Genomic DNA, 22,771 nt, shown 5'->3' with positions numbered 1-22,771 from the left:
TGGGCTACCTGGGCCCAATCTCTACCTTCCTGGGGGCGGTGGGCTGCAGGTGCAGGAGAGAGTCTTGTCCACCTGTGTACACAAGTGCTAAGTCATCCATCACTCAAGTGGGTGCAGGTGTCATTGTGTTGTCATCAGCAGTGGAGACCAGGGAACACGGGGAGGGGAGGGGAGTTCCAGATGCTGGGCTCATGCCAAGTGTTTGGCTGCCACTCCTACAGGACTGGGGACCCTGGACCAGCAGTCTGAAGATGCCAGAATGGGGCCACAAGTTATTTCCTTGGATCATGTTGGACTTCAAATCACAAGAGAAAGCTGGGGGTAGGGTGAGGGCCTAGAGAGGTAGCTCAGCTGCTAAGAGCACTGGCTGCTCTTCCAAGGACTCTGGTTTGATTTACAGCACCCACATGGTAGCTCACAGCTATTTGTAACTCCAGTCCCAGATTATTAGGTGACTTCTAATAATTTTGGGTACTGTGTGCAGAGATAAACATGCAGGCAAATAGTCGTATAAAATCTCAAAGATTAGAAACAAAGAAAGCCTGGCATAGTGGTGAACATCCAGTAACCCCAGCATCTGGAGTTCAAAGTTATCTTCAGCTCCGTAGTCACATGAGACCTTGTCTTGGAAAAGCCACATAGAGGCAGGTCCAGTGAACTGGAGGGCTCAAATCCTGAGACCCTCAGTGGCCTTTCTACAGTATGTGAGTTTTTGTTGGTTTAAGACAGGGCTGTCCACTGTAGTTGGTGTGGCCACTTGAATTGGTGTGGCCTTCCTGCCTTAGGCTCCTGAGTGCTAGGATTATGGGCAAGCCATCACAGCCCAGCACTGCACTCTATGGCTTGGCTCCAACTGACCATGATGTTTAGGCCTCAATTCTCAAGATGTGTTTTACACACATGGCTGTCATTTTCAGGGCTCAAACCATAAAGATGGTCAGCGTGCATTCTAATGTGTTTGTGCTCATTCTGGATTGTATATTGGACATAAATAAAGCTGAATTATCTTGCTATTTGGGTGTAGTTGCATGCTAAGTACACACTCTGTCCCTGCACTCTATCCTAGCTGTCTAGTAATATTTATTTATTTATTTATTTTGGTTTTTCGAGACAGGGTTTCTCTGTGTAGCTTTGTGCCTGTCCTGGATCTCGCTCTGTAAACCAGGCTGGCCTCGAACTCACAAAGATCCACCTGCCTCTGCCTCCCGAGTGCTGGGATTAAAGGCGTGCGCCACCACCGCCCAGCTGCTGTCTAGTATTTTAAAAGTAAATTGAAATCATGCCCACTTTGAAGAAAACAGAATAAGTCTCTGTGCTGGGGGAGTTGGAGAGGGGTGCCCAGGATGTCAATGCTACTTGGCACCCTGTTGGGCACTGTTTCCCAGGCTACACCATAATTGCGGTTTCCCTCTCCAGGAAGAACACAGATAGATGTCCTGCCTCGCTGGGCCGGTCTCATCATTAACCACCATGAAGACACCAAAGGTGACTGCATGGGGAGCCTCTTCCACGTCTCCCTAGATAGCCAGGGGCCAGCTGTTATCCAGCATGGTGGGAATAGCCTGACCTAGCGTGAGACTGTCTCAAAAACACAGTAGCATAAAACGTCAGATATTTAAGTGGGAAGTTGTATCCACGTCACATTAAGGAGTGAAAAAGACGACCAAGAGGGAACCCCAGTTTCAGTTCTCCACTTCCTTCCCTGTCTTTACAAAGAACTCCGCTCTATATTGAGCAGCACAGAAAACGTGGTATGGGGAAGGAAGGAGTGATGAGTTTTTACAGAAGTCTAAAAGTTTTCTAAGGCAGAACAGCAAGATGTTGCCAATCTATATACACGTTGCTTCCAGCATTTATGGGATGTTTTGTTTAAGGTTACTTTCAGCCAATCACTACCAGAAATCAAACCCAGTCACTCTGGGCCCCAGGCATTAAAGTACAGCCTGTAGCTAAACTTGCAACAACTGATTGGTGGGAAGAACGGGGCTAGAAAGATAGGTACTCTGTTATCTTAAGGGCCAGTTAAATTTGAAGAGGCTGAGGACGTGGTTTTAAAAGATCTCAGGGCATGTTTTTGACCTGATTACAAGATCTGGCAAAAGTTCAGCTTCTAAAGGAAACACTTACAGAAAAAAGTTCACAGAAGGAGGGTTTCAGATAGTCATTAGTAAAATTTAGTTATAAATATTGTGTGTTTGTTTTGAAATGAGGTTTCTAGTCCAGTCTAGCCTCAAGCTCTTTATATAGCTGTAGATGACCTTGAACTCTGTATTTCCCCTGCCTCCATCTTTCAAGTGCTAGCATCACAATACTGCACCACATCAGGCTTATGTGGTGCTGGGAATGGAGCCCAAGCATTGTGCATGCTAGGCCAACTACCAACTATATCCCCAGCCTGTAACAGGTCATCCATGTGTGAGCCCTGCCCCTCCCCCCCACCCTTTTTTTGGAGACACAGTATGTGTATATAGCCCCAACTGGCCTGGAACTCAGATCTGCTTGCCACTGCCTCCAAATGCTGAGAAGTTCCTATCTTGAAGGGTGGGAGTTGGCTGCCTGTGGCCTTACCTTCTGGTTGTCAGTAAAGCTTTTTAGGAGCACCGCCACACCCTCACACATTGTGAAACAGGCCAGGCAGGCTGGGCTGTAAATCCTCAAGTATTCACGGGGGAAATTCAACCATTCCTGTCAGAGAGAAACATCCTGCAAAAACAGCGTGCCTGGGACATGATTCAAAATAGTCCCGTGTCAGAGAAGACAGGTAGAGGGTGAGCAGGGGGCATGGTGGCATATACCTGTTAGCCCAGAGTTTAAGAGGCAAGACAGAAAGATGGCCTCAAGTTGGAGGGCAGCCTACGCTACAGAGTTAGACCCTCTCTCAAAAAAACAAAGACACGTTCTCTCGAAAATCCTGCCACAGCCTACCAACTGATCTTCCTCAGGACCTGGCTTCTCGGGCCTAACAAGGCAGTAGGACATAGCTATCACCATTTGCCCTGGTTCTGCCTGCACCAGAGGATGACTTCCGTTCCAGGCTGACCAGAAAGGCCATGGGCGCCAGGAGAGCCCCCCAAAGACCAGCATGCAGTGAGTGTCCCCTGTTTGGGTGGGGAGGCAGGGTGCAGGCCACAGTTGCTTTGTCCCTGTCCAGCCCTGGGTCTCCCTACCTACTTCTCTTGGTGACAGTGAATTCAATCCACTAGACTGAAAGCCATGCACTTAGTGAGGGCCACGGAAGGGCCTCTCCCACCAGCTCCGTCCCCAGGACCCCTGGGAGGCCTGGAGCCAGGTCTGCCTGCTGGGATGTGGTCTAGACTTGTAGCACTGTTCCTGTGGATCAGAAGCAAGTCACGGTGGGCAGGGGATCCCCAAAGACCATTTCTACATAGAAGGCCCATCGTGAAGCGGGTTCCCAAGCCAGCAGCAGCTGACAGGTGTATCTGGTTATGAAACAGGCACACACTAGTGTCTCAGCTCCTGCCCTTGCTGCAGGACACTGAGCCTCACTTGCACCTCTTGCTCCTAGCTCCTGCCTCCCTGATCCCATCCCCACATGCCCTGCCTTGTCCCTAAGACTCCAGCATACCCAAGGAATGACAGTCTGTTCCAATGGTGACCCAAACTTGATTCCTAACTTAGGCCCAATAATACTGCTGGAACTAACACTGGGATTTTGGAGTTTTAAATAGATACCTTTTTTTTATTTTTTTTATTTTTTAGATAGGGTCTCACTGTAACCCAAGCTGGCCTTAAACCCCTGATGATGGGAGTGGACTGGAAGGGCAAATACATGTGCATGCTCACACACACCTTGCCACTGGATCACGTGAGCTTGGGATTTGGCACCCCTGCCTGAACCCATTCTCTTTGCTCCCCAGAGCTCCCTAGCAAGGGGAGAGTCCCCAGTGTGTGAGGGTGTGGCAGCGCTACAAGAAAGCTCTACTGACAAAGCCCCAACCAGAGAGCCAAGAGCTGCTCCCAGGGGGCTGCAGAGGTGGCTCAGAGGTTGAGAACACTGGCTGCTCTTCCAGAAGATCAGGGTTCAATTCCCAGGACCTCCATGGGGGCTCACAACCATCCATAACTTCAGTTCCAGCAGATCCAACTCCCTCCTCTTTGGGCGCCAGACACACACATAGTACACAAACGTACATGAAGTTACGCATAAATGAAAAAAATTTAAATGTAAAACTGGTCCCTGAGTGCCAGGCCCCACCTTCGCCCTTTCCATAGCAACTTCAGGCTCCTGGTGCTGAATTGATCCAGAAACTTGAGGAAGAGCATGTAGCTGTAATTTTCTCGGGTCCCGCCCCCCACCCCCACCCCATGTGCCACAGCTGCTCAATCCCAAGTAAGCACACAGAGGCTTATATTATTTACAAACTCTGTGGCCTATGGATCAAGCTTCTTGCTAGCTAGCTCCTATATCTTAAATTAGCCCATTTCTATTAATGTGTTTTTTGCCACGTATTCCATGGCTTACTGGTCTGCTGGCATGTTGCTCCTTGGGGTAGCAGGCTGGTGTCCCTCCAGACTCCGCCTTTCTCTTTCCTGTCTCTCCTTGGATTTCCTGCCTGCCTCTAAGCTGCCTTGACATAGGCCAAAGCAGCTTTTTATCTAGTACCAATGGGAACAACATGTATTCACAGCATACAGAAGGACATCCCCAGCAAGAGCACTGGCCACAGTGGTGCTGTCATTCTAGCATTCAGGACACTGAGGCCAGAGGGTCACAGGGAGTTTGAGGCCAGCCTGGGATACAGAATGAGACCCTGTCTAAATAAATGAATAAAATAAATGCCAGGCTGTGAGGAGGCTATTTCCCCTACCCTCTTCAAGACTATCAGTTCCTCTGTAGGGTTGAGAACAAGTGCACCCTAAGCCATGGAGTTCTGCTTGACCAGGCCTCCAGCCTACGTGGCTTTGCACTTCTGGCCACTGTTTGGCCCAAGCCACAGAGCACACACATACACCAACCACCTCCCCTTAATGGGCTCTGGAGTTTCCCATTCTGTTCTCCTCGTGGCCCCACCCTGGCTTTTCTCTTGACCCATCTTCTCCCCAACCCCAAGGAAAATTCCCCTGCACCCTATTGCCTCACCTCACCAGCTTTAGCTGACACTGGTGTCATCTGGTCCTCACTACTCATGGCCTCCTGAAAGCCAGAAACAGAAGTTTCTGGGGACATTTCTCTGAGATGTCCGTCCACAATCTGCTGCCCAGCAATTCTTAAGACAAAGATAGCACTGTCTCGGGGGGAAAAAGATAAAAGATAGCAAAGAGGGACAGGTGGCCACTTGGCCATTACCACCCAGTCCTCTCGTGTTCTTACAGCTGCAGCAACAGATTCTGGACCTCGAGAGGTGATATGTGCAGGCCCTGGCCTGGCTCTACTCCTACCATATTGTGCTTTACCATGTGATAGTATCAGGCTGAGATGGGCGCCAGAATGTGGCCCTGTCCCAAGAACTCAGGTCCCAGCCTTGGATAGGCCCATTTCGTAGAGTTGGAGAGAAGCCTGGAGAGATGGGGAGGGGAGGCCTGGCCTGGGGATTGGCGGGCCCAAGACAAAAGTCCAGGAGGCCTAGAGCACAGGGACCACCACCACCAATGCCACCTGATGGGCAGTCCCCACCCACAGCTCCTGCAGAGCTATTTGGGGCAGGAAGGAAAATAGACTGAGATACTTCCTCCTGTGACTCTCTTCTCCTCCCCCAGCATCTGACCCCACTCCAGGAAAGCACTTTCAATTCCCCAGGGAGGTGAGTGGGCGGGCGGGACTGGCTGCTTTAAGGGAGAGCTGCAGAGGCTTTGCCCTGCTGTCCTGTCCTGAGAGCCGGAGGTGAGAGCCTAGGGTGGGGGCGGCAGGGACTGGACCCTAGACGCTAGGGCTAGGAGGCAGGACGAAGGGAGCTAGGCCAGGGGTTGGGAGACAGGTCCCGGGAACTCTAAAGGATCAAGATCCGGTCTGGGGAACACATGCCAGGAGAGGAAGGAGAGACAGGCTGCTGCGGTGGGGTGGGTCCCTGACCCCATCACGGTGCCCTCCGCTTCTCCACTCAGACAGCAGCTGCCTCTTGAGCCATGGCTTGGCTGGGTAAGTGGGCAGGTGAGGGAGGAGGGGTGCTGGGACTGTAGCCGGCTCCTGTGCCCCTGCTCCCTGGGCACTGACCCTCTTCCATTGCCAGCCCCGCGGCTTGTCCTTGTGGCCAGCATCCTTGGTCTGGCAGCCTCTCTGGACTGGAAGGTGGCCTCCAGCCTGAATCCCTTCGAGAAGTGCATGGAGGACCCTGATTATGAGCAGCTACTCAAGGTGGTAACCTTGGGCCTCAATCGGACCTTGCAGCCCCAGAAGGTGATCATTGTTGGTGCAGGTGTAGCCGGGCTGACAGCCGCCAAGGTGCTCAGTGACGCAGGACACAAGGTGAGAAGTGCTGCCTGCTGTCTACCTGGAGCCTTTCCTGCTGCAGGCGGGAGGTCCTTGGTAGTGGGGTGTGGAGAAGCAGCAACTCTTTCCCAGAGCCCCCATTCCACTCACCCATCCTGGAGGGAAGGCCTACTTCCTCTTAATGTAATTGTCAGAGTCAAAATGGGGACCTGTGCTGCAGGGAGCATTGAGAAGTTCCCAAGGGGAAGTGTCCCCTTCACTAAAACCCAGGAATGAGAATGGGTACAAACCAGGAAATGTCCCTACTTCTACCCTGGGCGGGAAGTCCCTCCACAGTCTATCTGGTGGTTTCCCTGCTAGTCTGGAAACCTTCCTTTCTGTTCTAGCAGCCCCTTCCACCCTGAAGAGAGGCTCTTCTAGACTAGGTGTACCTTGTTGTGGGGAGCAGGACAGGCGGGGGGGCTGGTGTAGGTGTAGTGAGGGGAGCTGAGGTCCCTGCTTGCCCAACCTCATCTTTAGGTCACCATCCTGGAGGCAGATAATAGAGTTGGGGGCCGCATCTTCACCTTCCGGGATGGGAAGACAGGCTGGATAGGGGAGCTGGGGGCCATGCGAATGCCCAGCTCCCACAGGTGAGATCCTGCCCAGGCAGCATAGTTCCACCTCTGCACCAAAGCTTAGCCAGAGCCCACCTCCATGCCCACCTCATATTGAGCCAGCTCCCATCCCTGACTGAGGCTCAGCCAGTCCCAGCCCCATCTTGCCCTGGGCTCAGTGAGAATCCAGCCCCATCCCTAGTCCATGCTCCAGTCTCTGTTTCGAGTTGCTGTGTGTAGAACCATGAATCTCAAGCTGCACCCCAACTCCACTCCAGTGTAGCCCATATTCTCACCCAGTCAGAAGTTAGGTCTGGACCTCGCTTCCCACTCAGCCCTCAGGACTTCCATCCTGGCCACTATGGCCTGGCTCAGTACTCTCCTGCAGTCCCATCTGGCTGGGCCAGCTCTGCCTTCCTGAGGGCTGGGGTGACCCCTCACCTCCCCATCTGTGCCCCTAGCCTGCAGTCTGCCTGAGCTCTACCCTCTTCCCACCCCCAGCTCCTGAGTCAGCCCTGAGGCCCCTGGTCACCAGCTCTGTGCCCATCCCCAGTGGCCCCTCCTGTGGTGGCAGGCCAGGCCTCCTTCAAGCAGCCCCCCACTTCCAGGATCCTGCACAAGCTCTGTAGGAGCCTGGGCCTCAACCTGACTCAGTTCATACAGTATGATGAGAACACGTGGACGGAAGTGAATGAAGTGAAGCTGCGGAACTATGTGGTGGAGAAGATGCCAGAGAAGCTGGGCTACAACCTGAGCCACAGGGAGAGAGGCCATTCCCCAGAGGACATCTACCAGATGGCACTCAACAAGGTGGCCGCCAGCTTTCCAGCTGAGCCCAGCCCTGCCCACAAGAGTTCTGTTAAGGTGTAACCACGCCTCTGCTGATGGCCAGCTGATGGAATGCATATCCTCTACTGTAGCCCCTGGCACTCCCAGGACCCTCCAGCACCTTTGCCACCCTGGGTCCCCATCTGGTTGCCTTAGACCGGCTCACAGGCATCACTCTCCTGTCCCAGAGGGTCTTTCCACACAGACTAACCCACTAACCCTGCCCATAGCCTCCATATGGCTCCCCAGTGCCTCTCAGGTCCGTGGGCCAGACCTGCCAGAGAAATATCCCTCCCCTACATCCACCTACTGATGCAGGCAAACCCTCTGCTTCTGGAACCCCACCTGGTTCATCCATTATCCCTAAGTCTGCATCCACATGGTCTCTGCCTGAGCACCTTCCTCCTTTACCCAGGAAAAGGAGGGCAGGGTAGAAAGGCTGGAGGCCACATTTAGAGGGAGCCTGAAGGAAGGTAACTAAGTGCCAGGCAGAAGAGTCTGCATGCATTTTAGAACCACTACTGCCTGCAGCAAGAGAGGGGGATGAAGGCTGCTTGGGCCTTGGGGGCCAGGCTGCTGCTGCTGCTGCTGCTGCTGCTGCTGCTGCTGCTGCTGGTGGTGCTGCTGCTCTAGCACTCCCTTGGGTCTAGGAAGGGGAAACTGCTAAATGAACTTAGCTGGTAGCAGCACCCTGTTGGGCTGTGAGAGATCCTGACCTGGCTATGCTCACAATGGTCTAGACACAATTACTGAGCCTCTAAGGATAACCCCACTTCCTGGCCCACACAAAAACAGCCGCCAATACTGACTTGGGGGGGGGGGTGTTGCTGATGAGGGAAATCCAGTATTTGGGAGGATTTCCAGCTACAGAGGAGGCGTATGCAGCATGACAAGGCCTGGGACTTGAAGTGGGGTGAGTGGCTGTTCCACTGCAGCCATGGTCCTCTGGTTGTCCCCCACAGGCCGCCAAGGACCTCAAGGCTCTAGGCTGCAAGAAAGCCATGAAGAAGTTCAACAGGCATACGCTCCTGGTGAGTGAGGCGTGGCTGTTTCCCTCTCCTGTCAGAAGACATGGCTGAGATCCAGGGCTCAGCAGGGAAGGGTCTGACCAGGGCTCCTGCCCCACTGTACAGGAATACCTCCTTGGGGAGGGCAACCTGACCCGGCCGGCCGTGCAGCTCCTGGGAGACGTCATGTCCAAGGAAGGCTTCTTCTACCTCAGCTTCGCTGAGGCATTACGTGCCCATAGCTGCCTGAGCGACCGACTTCGGTGAGGGCACAGCGGATGGGGCAAGTCACAGGGAGTAGCATCCTGGGAGAGGCAGGGCCGGAGTGGGCGAGGCCTTCCCTAAGAGCCGTGCCTCAGCCTGAGCCAACGTGCTTGCCTCGCCCTGCAGGTACAGCCGCATCGTGGGTGGCTGGGACCTGCTGCCGCGGGCGCTGCTGAGCTCCTTGTCCGGGCCGGTGCTGCTGAATGCGCCGGTGGTGGCGATCACTCAGGGGATTCATGATGTGCGCGTGCACATCTCCACTTCGCTACAGTCTCGCAGCCTGAAGGTGCTGACCGGCGACCTGGTACTGGTGACGGCCAGCGGGCCCGCGCTGCAGCGCATCACCTTCTCGCCGCCGCTGACACGCAGGAGGCAGGAGGCGCTGCGTGCGCTGCACTACGTGGCAGCCAGCAAGGTTTTCCTGAGTTTCCGTCGGCCCTTCTGGCTTGAGGAGCACATCGAGGGCGGCCACTCCAACACCGACCGCCCAGCGCGCCTCATATTCTACCCGGCGCCGGACGAGGGCGCACTGCTACTGGCTTCGTACACGTGGTCGGATGCTGCAGCCCCCTTCGCCGGCCTGAGCACAGACCAGGCCCTGCGTGTGGCACTCAAGGACGTGGCAGCCCTGCACGGGCCGGTCGTGTTCCGGCTGTGGGACGGCACGGGCGTAGTCAAGCGCTGGGCAGAGGACCCGCACAGCCAGGGCGGCTTCGTGGTACAGCCACCATTGCTCGGGCATGGGGATGAGGATTATGACTGGTCACTCCCCTATGGCCGCATTTACTTCGCAGGCGAGCACACAGCCCATCCACATGGCTGGGTAGAAACCGCTGTCAAGTCCGCATTGCGGGCTGCGGTGAAGATCAATAAGCACTGGTCTAGGGTACCCAGCCCCGAGAAGCAGGCCATTCTCCAGAGGCTGGAGCACATACACGTCAGCGAGGATGAGCAGCAACAGGAGGAAAGCCCCGAGGGACATGTGTTTGTGGAGGCCATCCCCCAGTTGCAGGAGCACGTAACCGTGGAGACCATTCCCCAGGGGAAGGGGCATGTGCATGTACACCAGAATATCCCCTCACACGTGCATGAGAAAGTCTTCCCTGAAGTGCACGGGCACGTGCATGAGAAAGTCTTCCCTGAAGTGCACGGGCACGTGCATGACAAAGTCTTTCCTGAAGTGCACGGGCACGTGCATGACAAAGTCTTTCCTGAAGTGCACGGGCACGTGCATGAGAAAGTCTTTCCTGAAAGGCACGGGCACGGGCATATGCATGAGAAGGTCATCCCTGAAGGGCACGAGCACGGGCATATGCATGAGAAGGTCATCCCTGAAGTGCGCGGGCACCTGCACCCCGGGGGACACAGGCAAATGGACTCTGGTTCCCAGCGGCACCGGCACATGCACTCTTCGTGCAAAGGGGGAGGAAGCGCCTAATTCCCAGCCCAGTCCTCTCTAGAGCAGGTCACCCACAATAATAGCCCACAATAAAAAAAATTTTTTTTTTTTTTTTTGTTAAACCCAGAGGCCCAGCTCCCTTCCCCACTCTCCACTGCTCTGGTTTCCTGAATATAGCTGCCTTGGGCAGGCGACGTTTGGGTGAACACTACACTGTGATCAAGTAGACATCAGAAGCTACTGGAAGATAAGGTGCCGACAGGTCTTGAGCCAGCCTGGGCTGTGGGCGAGCACTGAAAAACAAGGCTTGCCGATGCCAGCGCAGTCAAACAAGAACGGTTTATTGCCTCACACTGGCAGCTGGTGGGCGGGTTCTGGAAGTCCTCGACCTCCAGGAGGACTGTCCTCCACTTCATTGGCCGGCTTAAGGTCTCCTCCTGCTCCAGGCCTCCTTCCCCCACAGGCCTTGGGACCTGGCAATCTGCGGGAACCCAGTCAGGTGCATCGGGCTAGGAGTCGGCCCCGTCGTCGTCCTCGGGCAAGATCTCCAGGCTGCTGTCAGGCTGCGGGACTACATCCTCATGCGGCGGCGGCGGGGGCGGCGGGGCCCGAGTGGGCGACAGCGGCAGCGGGGAGACGGGAGGAGACGGGCTACCGGGCTCCTTGGGCTGTGCCAGTCCCAGGATTTCCTGCACATTGTGTGGCAGCTCCTGGGGAGCGAGAGTGTCCAAGAGGCTAGGTAGTGAGTGGGGGTGGAGTCAAAAGGGGAGGCGGACCTGGGACGGGGAAGGGGGCCTGGCGGGGAGAGCCATGGGGGTTTATTCCTTAAGAGCAAAGGACTCACTGGGCAGGCAGTCAGCTGCCGGTACAGGGCCTCTGCCCGTGTCAGCACGTCCTCCACGCTCAGCTTCATGGTCAGTTCATTGATGTGCTGCAGGAAGGGGAGAGTAAGGCGCATGCCCACATTCTGGGGATAGAAGGAAGCAGGCTCGCCCTGGGGGTACAGGACCCAGCTAGGGGAGGCCTTCCAGATTCCTGGCCTGCCACAGTCTTCTATAGCACTCCCCGCTAGGACAGCTGGATGCTGCAGCATAACAGGAAGGGCCCTAACTGGGGAGGAGCAGGCTCCTCTACTCCACCGCTCTGTAGGTACAGGGCTGGTAACCTGGTAGGCGGGGGATAACAGTTCAAACCCAAGCCAGATAAGGCGAGCCACTCAACAAGACCAAGACCACACATTAGGTGGTCACACCTAAGTCAACGCAGCATGAGGGAAGTGCCCTCGCTTCACCTTAAGGATCTCGTTGGAGCCAAAGCCAGACAGCATCAGTGTATCCCGCTCCATGTCCAAGATGGCACATGCCACCAGCAGGTGTAGATTGGGGCCAGGAAGCCCAGTCCACAGCACCTGGGGTATCAGAATGAACCCTGAAGCCCCCCTCTGACATGTCCATCTCCCTTTACCTCCCAGCCCTTCCACCAGCATCTCACCCCAACTGGCTGCCCACCTCCCACAGCCGAAGGACATCAGGGAAGGGAAATTCCCTCTTGAACCAGATGAGCAGCCACCGGAAGCAGAAGCACAGTGAGCCCGAGTCCTGGGAGTCTAGAGGAGGACCGCAGCAGTTAGGCTCGCCCTAGTCCAGATCAATGTCCTCAGCAGCTGGCCAAGGCAGGTGACAGGCATGACTGCACACACGAGATCTGGTACTCTAGGATGGTGCCACCACCGTATACTACACCACGAAAGCAACCATGGCCTGTGCTGGGAAGACGGGCACCCTGAGAAGGTCAGTGAGTGTGGTGTTACCATGGACACAGTCCCTCTAGGGCAGTGTAACGGTAACCGAGGACCTTGTGTAGACCATTAGTGGCCAGAATATCTAGTAGGTGAGTGAAATCAGTCTCAGGCTGTCCTGAAAGTGCAGTAGACAGAACTCTACACACCCAGAAAAGTTGGGTTTCAGGAGATTTCATGACCGAAGCAGCCGTCTCCCTATGCCTAGAAAGTGACATGCTTATCTAGGACACCCCCCCCCCCCCAACATGGTCCTAGTTTCCTCAAGGACATACCCAGGGTGTCTCCTGTAGCTCAGGCTGGCTTCAAACTCACTATGTGGCTTCTGGTCCTCCTGCTTCTACCCGCTCAGTGCCGAGACTGCAGGTGTGCATCACTTGCCCAGTTTTCTGCAGCGCTGGGCTTCCTGCATGTTAGGCAGGAATCCTACCAATTGAGCCACGGCCTTTAGCATTTCTCATATTAAACAAGCAACAAGGAACTCACAGCTGGACTGCAGCGGTGCTGGCTGAGGGTCCAGAGAAACCTCACCTGGTCTAAGGTGGGCAGACTTCCCATCCCCTAAGCTTTGAATACCAGGTTACTTGGGACTTTTTCTCATTCGGATGGTCGCACATAGGACCTACCCAGGAAATCACAGAGCGGCTGATCCAGCACCCGCAGAAGCAGCAAAAGCTGCCCAAGCTGCCGCTTCATAGTCTCCTGACTCTCTTCAAAGTTCCCATGCTGCAGGGAACAGGAAGTGTGAGATGAGAACAGAGTACTGTGCTGACTGGATACCTTAGTGGCTGTCCCCAACACGGCACTCCCTCTCCCATCCTGTGCCTCACCACAAGTTCCATGAAGCCACAGAAACACCAGAAGGCATCCACTTCGTTCTGAACAACGAAGAGGATTGGGGACAGGAGGTCACTCATGCCCTGAACATAGCCTGGGGGAACACAGGGTCAGCTGCAACACCTTGAGCACCCAAGGCACCCAGCCTTCTCCATCAGTGCAGCGCTCACCCAAGTCGAAGTGGTACATGCAGTAGGTTAGGAGGATGTCATTGAGCAGGCCCAATCCGGGGTTCTCAGGGCCTTCGTAGAACTTGTTAGTCCTGTCAGTGCGGCTTACGTCTCTCTCTGGGGGGCCCAACATGGTAGGAACATGAGGAAGGTTAGTTGGCCTTCCTAGCTGGTCACAGATACCAGCCCTACTTCCTGCCTGCTGGCAGCCCTCAGCTTCAGGGCTCATGCTAGAGTGAGGGTGGGGGCTTGACCAGAACCTATCACTGCCACCCCAGTGCGAGACCCTGGCGATGCCTCTACAGGTGGGGAAATGGTCACAGCGACGTACAGCCACACCATCTTCCAGTGAGAGCCAACAAGGCCTCTTCCCGTCCTGCCTACCCTCTGCAGCTCACCCCTACTGCCCCGACTCCCACCCAGCTTCTTCCTGTCTGCCCCTCACCCTGCCACACACCCACCAATGAGGCTTCGGTATCCATGCAGCAGTGAATTCCTCCGCTCCTGCTCAGCACTCACAGATTTCCATTGCAGCTTCATTCGGAAGTACTCATCCCTGAGGGGAGGGGCATGGGAGCTATGGCCCCTGCTATCACAGCTCCCAGGGAACAGGAGAGAAGCACCCGCCCACACCATCACTACCCAAGCCTTGCCCCGCCCACACAGCCACCTGGCCCTTGCCTCTCCCTTCTTCCTCGCCCCTGATGTCTCTCTACACAGAACACCCCGTGGGCTTCTGGTAATATCTGTTGTCACCACCCCTCCCTCTGCTGGAAAAGCATGTCCAAGGGCACTGAGGCATCCTCGGGTCCTCACAAGGGGCCAGACACGGCAGGGCAGGTGTATGACACCCTCAGGAAGGAGCTGACAGCTACCGTAAAGCTGCAGGAACTACAGCAGCGCAGCATCAGCCTGGCAGGGACCCAGGTCAGGAGGCGACTCTGTGGGGGTGAGCCTGTTCACTGCATATAGTGGCTTCAAAGCAGTGTCTAAGGAAGACGCCCCAGTATAGTTGACACTAATCCTATAAACCAGCAGGGGCTGTGCTGGCTCCAGGACACCCTGACATGGAAGACGAGGGAGTCAAGCCCAAGCCCTAGGGCAGAGCTGTCTGGAGGACAAGGGCCGGACTGTCTCACTCACGTTTTCTTCCGCACGTGGGCCTTGTGTTCTTCAGCTGAACCCTCCCAGCTAAGGTACCCCAGGAGGAACTTCCAAGCCTCCCGCCGCAGGCCAGGGCTAAGACCCTGGGGGTGCAATGGAGCAAACAGGTCAAGGGGCTTCCTCCTGGCCAGCTGCCAGCCCATCCTAGCCTACATCCACTGACACTCACCCCTGAGAAGATCCGACTTTTCAACTCGGGGATATTATGCAGGCGACCGTCAGGACCCACATGGTGAGCCCATTCTTCCTCTGTGACTGGAGGAGCCCGCTCCACTGTGGGACGCCGCCCCAGCTCCACCTGCAGGACACAGGGAAGGTGAGCCCCAAGTCCAAGTGAGCACCAAGCCTTCCTGGGCTGGAGGAACCCTAAAGACCAGGGGTCAGCAGGAAGCTTCCAGAAAAGGCGGCACCTGAGAACAGAACAGCCACAGCCAGGCCTGAGGCAAGAGTATAAGGCCAGGCTGGAAGACTGCAACATACATCTCAAAAACCAGGAATGGTTGGGAAACTACTTCAGCAGGGGAGTGCTGGTCTAGATCACCAGTGAGGGGCAGGGGTCGTGGCTCAGTGGTAGAGAACCTGCCTAGCATGTAAGAGCTCTGGGGGTTGGCTGGATCCTCAGCATAAGAAAAACATCCACCAGTTGAGCGGCAGTGGCGCACGCCTTTAATCCCAGCACTTTAATCCCAGAGCCAGGCGGATCTCTGTGAGTTCGAGGCCAGCCTGGTCTATAGCGTGAGTTCCAGGAAAGGCGCAAAGCTACACAGAGAAACCCTGTCTTGAAAAACCAAAAAAAAAGAAAGAAGAAAAAAAAAACATCCACCAAGGTACACTAAGGAGCTGGCCCAGAACATGAGATCTCTGTGAAGTCACTTCTTATGCAGTTCCAGATACTGTTCATGTTACCGAGGTGCTATGGAATATTATTTTAACTAGGCAGAGACGTGTTACATTTGTTTATGCTGCAGAATATTCCTTTAACTTTGTGAAGGTTGTTATTTTTGGTTGTGCTGCATTTGTTTTTATGGCTGCATTCCTGCTGGGCTACACCTGGCCTAGCTGCAGAGCAATAACACCTAGCCCTAAGACATCTTTCGATTCTTGGTTACCTTTTGTTTCTCTTGTTGCCCTCTATGTGAATCTTGTCTGAGAGTCTCCCAAGGATACAAAGACTGTGCAGAACTTGGTTCAGAAAACCTGGGAAACTGTGATACCTGATGAATCAAGAAATTTGCACTTGGCATTGTATTTTTAGAGGCTTCATTCAGGTTGTTTTGAGCATATGGAAAATGAACTGGCTAAACTATAGACATAGAGAAAAATTAAAATGCCTTGGGTGAAGGGAAAGTGCTTTAGTCCTTAGAGACTGGATCCCCCTGCAGCATCAAAAGGCTAGACTCATTCCTAAGGTGCCTCAATGGTCTGGTCCCACGTGAACCCACACACCCATGCTGTGACAATTGGTGACAAAGGATCCGCTGGAGGACAGAGGAGCTGCCATCTGAAGAACTGGAGGGAGCACTCTCAGGGTAAGAGGACTCCAGAATCAGCAGGGTCATGGGGAATTTAAACTCCACATCTCAGGAGCAACAAAATACACAGTTGCTAAAATGCTTATCAAAAGAAAAAGTGAAAAAGAAAATTTAAAAAAAGGAAAGAAAAAGTGGTAACAGCACAATTTTTAAAGACAGAATGGCTCCTGAGACAGGAAATAAATCTAGGAAAAAGACTTTTCTCAGTAGAGAAAAGGGAAAGAAATAAAATAAAAAAGGAAATCTTCCCAATAGAAAAGAGGGAAGGAAAGGAAATTTCTTGACTGAAAAGGGAGAAATTTTTAATCAAGAAAAAGGATTTTCCTGGTAAAAAGGGAAAAAATATTGAAACTAGGCCTAAAGATTAAAAGGCCCCATAAAAGAAAAATAAAGGAAAGAAAAAAGCCTCTTCCCAATAGTAAGAGAGGAAGAAAAGGTTCCTCTATATAAGAATAAGGACAGCTGGGCTGGAAAGATGGCTCAGAGGTTAAGAGCACCGACTGTTCTTCCAGAGGTCTTGAGTTCAATTCCCAGCAACCACATGGTGGCTCACAACCATCCGTAATGAGATCTGGCGCCCTCTTCTGTGTACATAATAAATAAATCTTTAAAAAAAAAATCCTATAGAGATTGTCTTTAATGCTTTTATAGATGGCATATGTAAAAAGAACCATGGAAATAGAAGCTGGTGATAGAATTGTTCAATTATTATTGCTTCCATATCTTAAAGGCAAAGTGATGCCTAAACATAGAACTGGAGACTTTGGAAGTACAGGAAAAATGGTGTTTTGGTAAACAGTTATCAATGATGAATGGCCTAAATTAAAAGTAAAATTAAATAGGATTGAGATTGAAGGACTATTGGATTTTGATACTAATGTATCTATAATTTTTCAAAAATTTTAAAATTCTACAATTGGCCTTTACAAAAAGTCTCCACTCAATCTGTAGGCATGCTTGTTAAACAGACAGGGGATATGAGGAACCCCAGCGATAGACTGCATAATGCTTTACTAAGCTACTAAAAAACATTGGGCCGGGCGGTGGTGGCGCACGCCTTTAATCCCAAAACTCGGGAGGCAGAGGCAGGCGGATCTATGTGAGTTCGAGGCCAGCCTGGGCTACCAAGTGAGTTCCAGGAAAGGCGCAAAGCTACACAGAGAAACCCTGTCTCGAAAAACAAAAAACAAAACAAACAAACAAAAAAAAGCATTGGATTGTGGAAAATAACTGCTGAATCGAGTCAGCCCATGTATTATAAATCTTTTAACATCAAAGTAGTCCAGGGAAAGTGTTGAGTTAGGGCCGAGGTTATGCTTATGTTTCCACAGGAGATAATACTTGTGGATTTCCCTGCAGCCATGAAAGGCTAGATTCCTTCTTAAGGTGCCTCTGAATCTTCATTCAACATCAAGTCCTTCAAAAACCCACACAACCACGCTGTGACATGTTTTAACGATGAGCATATGTGTTTAACTATGTAAAGATGAGTTGCATTTGTTTCACCTTGCCTGCCTAAGGCACCTGATTGGTTTAATAAAAAGCTGAATTGCCAATAGCCAGGTAGGAACAGGATAGGCCGGGCTGCCAGGCAGAGAGAATAAATAGGAGAAATCTAGGTTCAAGAGAAGAAGAAGGAAGAAGGAGAGAAGGAAGAGAGAATGAGGGACATGCCCAAGGCAAGAAGTTAGGCATCCGCCAGCCAGACATAGAGAATCAGTGAAGGTAAGGTAAACAGAACTAAGAAAGGTAATAAGCCTGGAGGAAAAAGGTAGAAAAAGAGAAACAGGTTAATTTAAGTTTAATCAAAACAAAACAAAACAAAACAAAACAAAACAAAACACCTAGCCAGAAGCATGCCCAAGCTAGGCCGAGCATTCAAAACTAGTCTCTATGATTTGGGAGCTGGTTGGTGGCCCAAAAGAAAAAGCCTGGTACACCAAGGAGAAAACTGAGTCCTTGAAGTCATATGCCTGTGTAGCACCACAGAAAGTCCCAACCAGGGTCACCTGACACTTACGCAGGAGATGACCTCGAAGCCAGGCTCTGGCTCATCATCTGGCAGCAGGGGTAGGTCAGGGGAGGAGGCTCCCTCAGGGTGCGGCTGTAGGGCTCCCCGGAAGAAGTTGGTCACTCGAGAGAAGCTACTGAAGGTGGTGGAGTAGGGATCCTGGAGGAAGCGCTGGGGACAGGCGACAGGTATCAGAGCTGTCCTCCAGATCTCCACCCATCACAGCCACCTAGGCCCTGCATCTGGTTCTGGAACACTCACAGACACCACATTGGAGCTGTCCTGGTCAAAGAGCTGCAGATGATGGAAGGAGCTGGAGAGGGCAGAGGAGTCGTGGGGAAAGACCAAGTAGAGGCGGGGGTCCTGCGGAGAGCTGGGAGAAAGGGCACACACAAGAGGCCCCAGGCCCTGACGTACCTGGCCATACCTTGCTCTAGGTGCTACAGTCCCTTTCCCATCACCCAAATGTTATTGCAAGAAAAGGCTCCAGACCAGAGCTGGGCCGTGGAGGCCAGTGAGGCTTCTGCACTTCTGGGCCTGTGTGACTGATTCAGGGAGGAGCCAATGAGCAGCTTTGTGGGGATGAAGAGATACTTTCTATGCATCAGGAGACTACTACCTAAGTCCCATCGAGATCGGCCATTTCTTCCCTCCCTGCCCTCACTTTCAGTCTCATGTAGCCCACACTGGCCTTGAACTCTCCACCCTCCTGTCAGCCCTCCAAACAAATCCTGGGACCACAAGGGTATGTGCCTGGATCTTTCTAGCGCCTTTCCATTAGCACTGTGCTTTGCTCACTGTCCTGTGACTGCAGCCGCAGAAGGGCGTGCTGGCTCACAGGTCCATCGCAGGCAGGGGCTTACCTGGCCAACAGCAGGTAGCGGCTGAGGACCCGGAGCAAGGCCCGGGTGCCCCCTCTGTGAAAGTGCAAGGCAGGGAGGGAGCCTCCAGCCTGCGTCACCAGGACCAGGTAGGCCCAGCTGAGGCCTGGCTTCGATCTGCGGATGGACTTGAGCTCCCCCAGGCTCACCGAGAAGGCCCAGGAGCTCCGGGGGCAGCTGGGCTCTGCACCTGGGGAAAGCAGTGCGTTACTGGTGCCGTGCGAGCGGAAAAGGCCAACCCAGTGCGTTCTCTCCACAGCAGTCTTCAGAAGCCGTGGTGGAAGCCACCCTCCACCTCTGAGTACTCTGGAATTTCATGCGAAGTAAAACTGCCTTGCTGTGGAATAACCACACTGCCTTGGTGCGGAAGAGCGACAGGCAGCTAATCACAGGGTAACTTTTTTTTTTTCTGAGACATGGTCTCACTATGTAGCCTTTGCTGGCCTTGAATTCAGAGATTTGCCTGAATTTACTTGTACACTGTAAAGATTTGTCACTCCAATTGGTTTAATAAAATACTGATTGGCCAGTAGGCAGGCAGGAAGTGTAGGCAGGGCAACCAAACCAAGGATGATGGGAAAGAGAAGGGCAGAGTCAGGAGTCACCAGCCAGATGCAGAGGGAGCAGGAAATGGACGTGCCATGCTAATAAATGTACCACCATGTGTAAAAGCATAAATAGAAATATGGGTTAATTTAATTTAAAAGTTAGCTAATAACAAGCCTGAGCTATTAGCTGAGAATTTATAACTCATATTCAGCCTCTGAGTCGGTTATTTGGGACCAGGCAGACAGAAAGGGAAACATCCGATTACGCTGCCTAAGATTAGAAAGAAGCCCGGTGGACATGGCTGTCCCAGAATATTCCAGAACCTTCTCAGGCCTTCCTCAGTCCTCTGTCCCTAGTCTTCTGGCTGTCTTACCTCTAATGCCCTCTTTGCTCCAGGCACTACTTGAGCCACAACAAAGGTTTGGGAGGCTGAGCATGGTGACATATACCTTTAATCTCAGTACTTGACAGGAAGAGGCAGGCAAATCTCTAAATTCAAGGCCAGCAAAGGCTACATAGTGAGACCATGTCTCAGAAAAAAAAGTTACCCTGTGATTAGCTGCCTGTCAGCTCTTCCACAACCCACAAGCCTAGAAACCTTTAGGAGAACTCATGGGCACACCTAGAGCCAAGCCATTCTTTCCTAGGCCAGAAAGGAAGCATCTGGAAGCCACCTTGACTGTGGGTGACAAAGCCTTTGGACTATGATCACTAAGGGCAGGATGTAGCCACTAGACCACCGTGGCACAGCTCCACCTACCTCTCCTGGGCTCTGCCAGGTGGGGCCGTGGCCGCACTGTGCTGATGACAGCCCAGTCAGGTTCATAGCCTGGGTCAAAGGTAGGTTCCTCCTCTGCGGTGCTGGGCTCGCCTCCACTTGAGTCCTTGGGAGAAGAAATAATGGAATGAAAAGCTATGGTCTTAAGGGTTTCCAGCTTGCAGTTTGAAAGCCCCAGTAAGGGCTGGAGAGATGGCTCAGAGGTTAAGGGCACTGACTGCTCTTCCAGAGGTCCTGAGTTCAATTTCCAGCACCCACATGGTGGCTCACAGCCATCTGTAATGAGATCTGGTGCCCTCTTCTGCCCTGAAGGGATACACGCAAACAGAACACTGTATACATAAAAAATAAATAAATCTTAAAAAAAGAAAAAAGAAAGCCCCAGTGAGAAAGCAGCCCTTCGGGACAAGGGGGGAACAGGCAGGAGGGGGCAGAAAACTTGCTTAGTGTCACCCATGGTGGCTGAGGAAGAGCCAGGCAAGAAGAAACCTAGAGTCATGGCTACACCTGATGCCACAACACCCTGTCAGTGAATGAAGAGCCTAAGTGATGGGTACTGTCATTGTGACTAGCTGTGAGTCTACAGGGAACACTGCTGACAGTCACATGATGGACAGAAAGGGGTACTGCCTCAAAGGACACTGTAGAGCAGGGCCATCCAGACGGCTTGGCAGGTAAGATGGATGATCTGAGTTCAGTCCACAGAACCCACGAGGAAGAAGGACCAACTCTTCCAAGTAGAACACACACAGATAAGTAAATAAAGCCAAAAGACAGTTTAGTGGTTAACAGGGCTTGCTGCACAACACACAGACCTGAGTTTAGAGCTCAGCACCCGGTTTCCAGCACGTGTCTGCACCCATAGATAGGGCATGCACATGCCCATACACTCACACCACACCCATCCACCCTCACACAAACTAAATCTCTGGGCTAGTAAGCACTTATGCCAAACCTGAGTTCAATCCCTGGGACCCACTCAGTGGAAGGAAACTGCTTCTACAGGTTATCTTGACTTTCACACACCCACACCATGGCATATACACACAGTAAATAAATAAATATAATAAATAAACCTAACAGTAGATCAGAGGGAAAAAGACAGCTGCCTCAGACCAAACCCAGAAATGGGAACCAGACCGGGGTGTGTGTGTGTGTGTGTGTGTGTGTGTGTGTGTGTGTGTGTGTGTGTGTGTGTGTGTGATGGCGCACGCCTTTAATCCCAGTACTTGGGAGGCAGAGTCAGGCAGATCTCTGTGAGTTCGAGGCCAGCCTGGTCTGCAGAGTGAGTTCCAGGAAAGGAGCCAAAGCTACACAGAGAAACCCTGTCTCGAAAAAAAAACAAAACAAAACAAAAAAAGAAATGGGAACCCAGTCCTTCACCCAATAGGGGTCCCCAATCAGCCAAGAGGACAGGCCATCAGATCATTTCACAAACAGGCGCACAGGTCCCCGAGTACCCGCTGCCTTCCCCTTGAGTGGTGAAGAGAAGCGGGCGCCTACCTTCTTGGAGAAGAGGATCTGGGTCGAGTCTCCAGCCTCCTCCACCGGAGCCCAGTGCAGGAGGACGTCGCTGTCCTAAGGGGCAGAGGGAGGACTTAGTAAAGTCGCCCGAACTGCCCTCAGCCATCCATCCGAAGTCCCCACAGATGCCACCTCCATTCCGGCTCACCTTCTCCACCACACGGATGACGCCCGCGATGAGCGAGTCCGGGTCCTGGTGCTTCCTGGCGCTGGTGTGCAGGTACACGCCTCCCTTCTCAAATACCACCTGGGGGCGGGCATGGTGAGAGCCAGGGTACAGGAAGGGGCATCCAGGTCCGAAGACCCTGACTGACCCGCTAGGACGGGCGTGCGCAGCCTACAGGCGCGCCCCGCGCTCGGGCTGGCGTGCGTTTCCCTCCCCCAGGGGAGGGGCTGAGACAGACTCTCCCCATGGACCGTGGAGAGTGACAGCGTCGTTACGAGGACACAGTGCTTGCTAAGTGAGCGCCGCCTAGTCCCTGCACAGCGGAAGGTGGCAGCGGACCATCGCGGGGGCGGGGGGGCGCCTACAGACAAGCGAGGGAATGAGTTCCGAAGTCTTACCCTGTAGCTGGATCCTTCCATAGCCACCGCGGAGGTTCCACTGCCCCGATCTCCTCCTTTTCCGGGTCAATGTAGTGTCATGTCCGGAAAAAACGCTCCCTTCCAGGCCAGAGAGTGGTAGCGCCCCTAAAGTTGTAGCGCTGCAGTGGGTGAAACCATCTGTCTGAACAGGGTTGTTGAAACGCGAAGATTCAGGTCACGTGCTGAAGACAGACCTGTTGGCAAGGGTCGGCAGACGGCGCAGGCGCAGTATAACATTCTCGCCGCGAAGTAAACAAGTAGGAGGGCCCGTGAGCGCTCCCAACAACTCGTGATCGCTAGGGAACGCCTCTTTGGCGCTCCCCATATTTTATACTGGCATCGAAGCCAGTATTGTGCCATTTTTCTAGAGGGCAAGCCCGAGCGGCTCTGTGGAAGCCATGTTAATGCGGGGCGCTGCCATCTCTTTGCGGGGCGGGACGGCGAAGTGTTGGCAAAGCGG

The 22,771-nt window shown here is 53.2% G+C and overlaps 2 protein-coding genes across 5 annotated transcripts; one reads left to right on the top strand and one right to left on the bottom strand.

The window, feature by feature from the left end:
• Positions 1-14: 14 nt before the first annotated feature.
• Positions 15-10,674, top strand: Il4i1 (interleukin 4 induced 1). 4 transcript variants are annotated; one of them, XM_052714067.1, is made up of 9 exons: positions 15-1,485; positions 2,943-3,087; positions 5,335-6,097; positions 6,189-6,424; positions 6,908-7,020; positions 7,593-7,794; positions 8,775-8,843; positions 8,946-9,082; positions 9,210-10,674. In XM_052714067.1, exons 3-9 carry the CDS (start codon positions 6,085-6,087, stop codon positions 10,519-10,521), a joined length of 2,082 nt encoding a protein of 693 aa, XP_052570027.1. In that variant the 5' UTR covers positions 15-1,485; positions 2,943-3,087; positions 5,335-6,084; the 3' UTR covers positions 10,522-10,674. The 4 variants fall into 4 exon arrangements, with proteins under 4 accessions (XP_052570027.1, XP_052570025.1, XP_052570026.1 ...); XM_052714065.1 differs by lacking the exon at positions 5,335-6,097; XM_052714066.1 differs by having other exon boundaries at positions 2,943-6,097.
• A 122-nt stretch (positions 10,675-10,796) lies between these two features.
• Tbc1d17 (TBC1 domain family member 17) lies at positions 10,797-22,514 on the bottom strand. The gene is made up of 17 exons (XM_052714069.1): positions 22,291-22,514; positions 21,875-21,973; positions 21,706-21,780; positions 20,185-20,308; positions 18,858-19,065; positions 18,256-18,367; positions 18,004-18,165; positions 14,621-14,749; positions 14,431-14,534; positions 13,749-13,843; positions 13,288-13,404; positions 13,111-13,211; positions 12,907-13,006; positions 11,991-12,088; positions 11,774-11,890; positions 11,327-11,413; positions 10,797-11,192 (listed from the first exon to the last, which is right to left on the bottom strand). Exons 1-17 carry the CDS (start codon positions 22,309-22,311, stop codon positions 10,992-10,994), a joined length of 1,950 nt encoding a protein of 649 aa, XP_052570029.1. The 5' UTR covers positions 22,312-22,514; the 3' UTR covers positions 10,797-10,991.
• Positions 22,515-22,771: the final 257 nt, after the last annotated feature.

This window comes from Peromyscus californicus, unplaced genomic scaffold (genome assembly GCF_007827085.1).
Source record: "Peromyscus californicus insignis strain IS unplaced genomic scaffold, ASM782708v3 Scaffold_4__1_contigs__length_199733344, whole genome shotgun sequence".
NCBI lineage: Eukaryota > Metazoa > Chordata > Mammalia > Rodentia > Cricetidae > Peromyscus > Peromyscus californicus.
This window is presented reverse-complemented; position numbering and strand designations above follow the sequence as displayed.

Coding starts and splice junctions, on each gene's coding strand:
- Tbc1d17 (XM_052714069.1), bottom strand. CDS start 22,311: ATGGAAGGATCCAGCTACAGG. Junction 21,974..22,290: donor TGGAAGGATCCAGCTACAGG/GTAAGACTTCGG, acceptor GCCCGCCCCCAG/GTGGTATTTGAGAAGGGAGG. Junction 18,166..18,255: donor ACAGCTCCAATGTGGTGTCT/GTGAGTGTTCCA, acceptor GCCTGTCCCCAG/CGCTTCCTCCAGGATCCCTA.
- Il4i1 (XM_052714065.1), top strand. CDS start 3,051: ATGGGCGCCAGGAGAGCCCCCCAAAGACCAGCATGCA. Junction 7,021..7,592: donor CGAATGCCCAGCTCCCACAG/GTGAGATCCTGC, acceptor CCCCACTTCCAG/GATCCTGCACAAGCTCTGTA. Junction 7,795..8,774: donor ACCAGATGGCACTCAACAAG/GTGGCCGCCAGC, acceptor TGTCCCCCACAG/GCCGCCAAGGACCTCAAGGC.